The sequence below is a fragment of the Panthera uncia genome (assembly GCF_023721935.1).
Source record: "Panthera uncia isolate 11264 chromosome D3 unlocalized genomic scaffold, Puncia_PCG_1.0 HiC_scaffold_9, whole genome shotgun sequence".
NCBI classification, from domain to species: Eukaryota; Metazoa; Chordata; class Mammalia; order Carnivora; family Felidae; genus Panthera; species Panthera uncia.
In genome coordinates this window covers 4,694,101-4,700,044 of record NW_026057587.1, presented here as the reverse complement: position 1 = coordinate 4,700,044, position 5,944 = coordinate 4,694,101, and the positions used below count along the sequence as shown (strand labels likewise).

Sequence of the window (5,944 nt, the reverse complement as noted above, 5' to 3'; positions counted from 1 at the left end):
CGGGCGGGCGGGCGGGGCGGGGCGGGGGCGGGGCGCGGGCAGGCCCGACTAATCCAGCCCCGAGGCGCGGATCTGCCCGCGCCGCGCCGTAGACCCGTCGGAGCCTCGCCGCTCCCTCTCCGCTTCTGGGTCGGCGCGCGCCGCGCCCGCTCTGCTGCGCGCTTTATGGGCCCGACCCCTCCCACCCGCGGCAAGTTCTGCACGGCTTCTAAGCTCAGTTTACAAAAGGGGAAACTGAGTCACTGAGCCGCGAGGAAAGAGGACACAACTCGCACGGCCGCTCACGTGAGCCCCGCCGTCCCTGGGGCTCGGTTTCACCATCCTGCGAAACGGGGATGCACCGTGGGGAAGGATCCAAGCAGTTACTTTACGTGCAAACGCCTGCTGCGCAGCACGCGCCGCCGGAGCCGCCTGGCCGCTCGGTGGGAGGAAGCCCACCTTGTGATCAAGGCAGAACCACCGCCCCTGGCGACGCCCAGTAGGTGCGGGCCCTGACCCGGGCGCACCGGCGGGGTACAGCTTCCCAGAGCGAAAAGCGCGCTGTGAGGGAATCCACGCAAACCCACACGCTCCGGGGCACCAGGCTATCAGCTCTGGTGGGGCGTCCAAGGACCCCCGGCTCAGAACTCGCAAACACCCGGCCCAGGCTGTGAGAATCAGCGTCTGAGTCCATTGAGGGGGAGTGTCGCGTAGCCACTGGGAGACACCCTCGGTCACCAGCTCCAGGATCCTATGCGCTGGGCCCGAGGTTTCTGCTAAATACCCACAGCGTACACATTTAAATAGGGCGCGGGAAAGCTCCAAGGGTACAGAACAAATGACTAACAGTGACACTCAGGTGGGGGCCTTAAGTCCTTTTGTTCTGTTTGAATTATTTACCAAATACATGTATTCCCTTCTCCCTGCAAATTAACGCCATTCCCCCAGAGTCCTGCTGTTTCCTGCCATAAAAACAGCAAACACTGCTGCGGGTCAGACATCCTGCTAAATGCCTTGCAACTACGAAATCGCCAGGCCCTCATGCCTATACCCGTTAAGGACACCCCGTCATCCCCATTTTACTGATGAGAAAACTGGGGTAGAGACGTGAGGTGACCCACCTGAAGTCATGCTGCTGTTCGGGGGCAGAGCTGGGGTTTGGATCCCAGCAGTCTGCTTTCCATGGGTGTAGCCAAGACATTCTTTTCCTCTGGGAAGGCAGCAGAGGCCAGACCCGGTGGGAGAGTCAGGGGCGGGGCTCTGCCTCCCAGGTGGGTGTCTGCGGGCTTGTGTGCCTCTCACCTGCCACACCGTGCCCCAGAGGGTTATGGGCTCCCACACGGCCCTGGCTCCAAGGCCTCTGGCAGTGGAGTGTCCCAATTTGCCTCTCCGTGTTCAGCAGCTAAAGAGCCCTGAGAGATGTCATGCCCTAACCCCATGAATCTGTGAATAGGTACCGACGTGACAGGGTGGAATTAAGGTTGCTAACCAGCTGACCTTGAGATGGGCAGATGATTTGGGGGTGGTAGTGTAATCACAGGGTCCTTACAAGTGGAGGGAGATGGGAAGATGCCACCCCAGTAGCTGTGAAGACTGAGGCAGGGCCAGGAGCCGGGAGTGTGGGTGCCATCTGCGGCCAGAAGAGGCAGGGAAGGGATCCTCCCCTGGAGCCTGAGGGACAAGCCCAGACACACCTTGACTTAACCCCGTGATGTGTGTTGGAGTTCTGGTTTCCAGAAGTGTGAGATAACCAGTCTGTGGGGAGCTCAGCCCCCAAGTGCAGGTAGCTTGTCCCTGCAGCCACAGGAAACCCTTAGGTTTGCGACCGAGACCCCGATGAGGGGATGGAATGCAGAAAGACGGGCCCTTGGGCCACAGAGAGCTGGTGCCCCCCGTAAGTCTGCCTGCAAATGCCCATCGGCAGGCCTGGGTCCTGCTTACAGCCTAGTGGGAGCAGCCGGCAACGCTCAGGGAAACAGGCAAGACGATGCACGCAGGGTGGGCAGGAAGGGCAAATGGGGCGGGGAGATAGATGGGTGTCCTCCTCCGAGTGGCTGTCAGGGAAGCCCCTGCAATCAGGGGCCTCTGAGCAGAGATGCAGGGGACCAAGCTGAGGGGAACCCTGGGGAAGAGCTCTTCTAGGGCAGCTAACAGCCAGTACTAAGGTCCTGAGGCAGGAACAACCTGGCAGGGCCTTGAGGGAGCAAGAGAAGTGGTTCCAGGTTTTAGCGGGGGAGAGGGGGACGGGGGGAGCAAGGAGCCCAGCTGGGAGCTGCTGTGACAAGCCAGGTGGTATGGCGGCCAAAGGGAGTGGGTGGTGACGGGGCTGTTCCATCAGAGGTGACAGGTGGCAGTGGTGACAGAAGCGTGGACCTCTGTGGGGCGAGGTTGGCCAGGGGCCTGCATGGGGCCCTGCCCTGCCATCACTCTTGTCCACCAGGGGCTTGCTGCCGAGGCCCAGAGAGGCCTGCGTGGAAGCAGGAGGGGGAGGGGACGACAGCGCACACAGGCCTGCGTGGAGTCCAGGCTCCGTCATTTCCTCGGGACCCTGGACAGGCCCCACCCTCCTGGGGGCAGACGTACGCCAAGTCGGGTACTCCTCGTAGTCTGAGCACGAACCCTCGGGGCCCCCAGAGGTATGTTCTACCCTTGTGCCTCCTACAGCGGAGGGACCCAGGTGGCTGGACACCTTACCGCTGGTGGAGTCAGTGGGGGTGCAGAGGGCAGGTGGGGACCACGTGGCACTGTGGAGCCAGTTCAGGCACTGGCAGGAGAGCCGGGAGATGCACTGTCTGAGGGGGAGCCCCGGGGTCTGGCCATCCGGCCGCTGCTGAGGTCTCAACAAGGCCCCTGCTCCTCTGTCCGGCCTGCCAAGCACAGCCCCAGGCACCAGGCCCCAGGAGAAGCCTGTCTTCCTATAAAATGTGGTCTTCGTTTCAAACATCGCCCCCCAGGCCGCCTCGGGCACTGGTTATTCTTGAGAGCCCCCACCCCCACCCCCTCCAGTCTGGAGGTACAAGTGGCCTGAGAACCCAGGGCAGGTCTGGGTTTAGGAAGGAAGGCAGCTGCGACATGAAAGGTCTGACGGGGGGAAACCTAGAAGGAAACAGAGCGGCAGGTGACAGGGAGGCGGCGGCCAGACCTAATCAGACGTAACCCCCTCAGGGCTCACCCGGGGTTCAACAAGCAGCATCACACCAGCAGCTGTCGTCACAGGCAGCTCCAAGGCAGCTCCAGGATAGGAGTCGTCACGGGAGTTCCTGGAGGGGGCACTGGGAGCCACATCAGCCCCGTGCAGGTGACAGCCACCACCACCCCCCCCCCGCGCCCCCCCCCGCCCCCAGCGGGGTCTGCCGGTCCTCCCCCAGGGGTTCTCCCGTGCTAGGCCACACTGCGAACGTGGCGGGGGCGCCCGGGGAGGCAGGCCGCCCCGCGGGGGGGGCCAGCCCCCCCCCCCCCCCTGAGCCCCCCCCCCCGCAGGCCACGTCCTGGGGGTAAGTGGCTGCTGAGGCTGCAGATAAAAAGGCATGGGGCCCATGACAGGGAGACCAAGGACAGGGCCCTGGCCGGGGGGGTCTCAGGGAGGGGGACAGGCTGGCCAGGCCTGAGTGCCCTCTCCTCCCTCCCTGGTCGTCCTGGCCACGTTGGGAGTGTGGCCTAGCACGGGAGAACCCCTGGGGGAGGACCGGCAGACCCCGCTGGGGGCGGGGGTGGCGTCCGGCGTTGGAAGAGAAAGGCCCACAAATCTCACCGACGGGCTGACAGAGGCTGAAATCAGACCCCGCTCAAACAGCGAGCTCTGCCTCCTTACTGACCGGGAGCTACCAGTCCAGTGCCTACAGCCATGGGGGAGTCCAGACGGTGCCAGCGACACGGCGTTTCAAAGAACCGAGACAACCCCCTCGGAAGCCCATGGAGGGCCTGCCAGCACCGGGAGAACGGCCTCCGGGACGCTGCCCGGAGCCACAAGGCTCTGAAGGTGCCTGGCCTGGGCGCAGGGGGCCTGGGCCGTCCACCGTCCAAACACCGTGGCCATGGCAGCTCTGTGGCTTGTGCTGTTCAGGAGGTGGATGCGAGGGACGGGGCAGCCCGCTGCACTGGCTGGACAGTGGCCCCATACGATACGCCCACCCAGAGCCTCAGAATGTGACCACGGTGGCATCAGGGTCTCTGCAGGGGTGATTAACATAAGGGTATCGAGATGAAATCTGGATCAGGGCGGCCCTAAATCCAAGGACTCTGTCCCTCCAAGAGGAGAGACAAGGAGAAGCCATGTGACGACGGAGGCAGAGACGGGAGGGTGGAGCGGAGACCCCCCCAGGCCGGAGGAGGCAGGAGGGACCCTCCCCTGGAGCCCCGAGGGCGCACATGCCCTGCCCACACCTGGATTCTGGACTTCTGGCCCCAGACCCGTGGGAGAGGGGCTGTTCACTGTCCCCCCCCCCCCCCCCCCCCCGCTCCTGCACTGGCCACTGCCCTTGTCACCAGATGGCAGGGAGGCTTGGCTCTTCAGGCCTTCCCCTCTGGGGTTAGGGGGCTACAGGCCCCCGGGGGGATGGGGCTGGGGGACCCCCAAGGGGCAGAGGACTGTGGTGGGGCCAGGGTGGGCGTGGGAGCTCCGACCACCCGAGGCCCCAGCAGGCGCGGGGCTTGACCCCCCCGCTAACCCCTGCCTCATCTACCCCTTGGTCTGCAAGCTCTCACTGCCTCTTCTAGCGCCCGGCCGGCTGACTTGCGCCCAGCCACACCTGCTCGGAAAGACCCTGGGGTTCCCACCGTGCCCCCACCTGTCCTGGAGGTGAGTACCACCCACCCTAAAGCCTTCACCAGGCCCGTGAGGTCAGTGGGGCAGGTGGGGTGTGGAGGGACTATGATCCCTCTGGGCACAGAGGGGAGCAGACCCACAGGGGCAGCGGCCAAACAGACAGATGGCCCCTCTCTCGGCCCCCCACCCCAGGCAGGCCCGGTATGACCCCCGGGGTGGGGGGACATGGGGGGGGGGTGCCCCAGGCCCCACACCTCCACGTCCTGCTTAGCTAGTTCTGGAAGGGACAGAGGGACACACAGCCCCCACCATCTGGGCCTGTCACTCCACTGAGTTGGAAGGGGACAGGTTCCAGGCCGGCTCTGCACGCAAGCTGTGTGACCTCAGTACCTCTGCTCTCTGCTGAACGCCGTGGGTCCCGGAGTCAGTGCTCGCCCCCACTTTCTGTCCCCGGAGAGTGGCTCCACATCTGCTGTGTCCTGCCGGCTCCAGCCGGGGCCGTGTGTGCACCCACGGAGGGGCCCAGCGGGGCTGTGGGGGCATGCTCCCTAGCGCTGGGGCCAGGCTGGCCCCGGTGGGGCGGCCCAGGGCGGCTGTCCCAGACCAGCAGGGCCCTGAGGCATCATCTGGCTGCAGGGGAAACCCGTCCTCTTCCCCAGCCTGTTTCCCCCAGACCCTGTGTCACTCAGGCTCCCGTGAGGTGAGTGTTTGTCACTCGCAACCCAAGGCATCCTGGTCTCCCTCACCTCCCTCACCCTGCCCTGCTTCTTCTGGGCCCCTGGTCGTAAAAGCACTGTCCACCCTGTGCTATGGCCTGAGACCTGGGCATCGTACCCCAGCAGTAGTAGGAGAGCGGCGGTCTCTATGACACCCGTGTCCTAATCCTCGGAGCCTGTGAACATGTCGTCGGTCACCCTACAAGGCCACAGGGCTTTACACACTGGGTTAAGGAGGACGCAAGCCTGGAGGACCCTGGCGAACCCAACCTGGTCACAAGGGTCCTTAGAAGAGGGAGGAAGAGGAGGAGGGGGAGGAGGGTCAGATCCGAGAAGACGTGACAACAGAGGTGGAGACCTGATGTGAGGAGCCGGCGGGGAGGCCACACGGCTGGAAAGGAATCGTGTGCTCCCTGGAGCCTCCAGAAGGAGCCGCCTAGGCTGACGCTTCCGTTCTGGCCTTGTGAAACCCATTTTACACTCG

The 5,944-nt window shown here is 64.4% G+C and overlaps 1 protein-coding gene across 1 annotated transcript in view; it reads right to left on the bottom strand.

Moving 5' to 3' along the window:
* LOC125915022 (fibrosin-1-like protein) overlaps positions 1–2,923 on the bottom strand; it is a gene marked incomplete at its 3' end in the record, with an annotated part of 20,762 nt that extends 17,839 nt beyond the window's left edge. The window contains exon 1 of the mRNA XM_049620645.1: positions 2,674–2,923. Within this exon, the coding sequence (XP_049476602.1) occupies positions 2,674–2,923 (250 nt within the window). The remainder of the gene's footprint in view (positions 1–2,673) is intronic.
* Between the last annotated feature and the right edge of the window lie 3,021 nt (positions 2,924–5,944).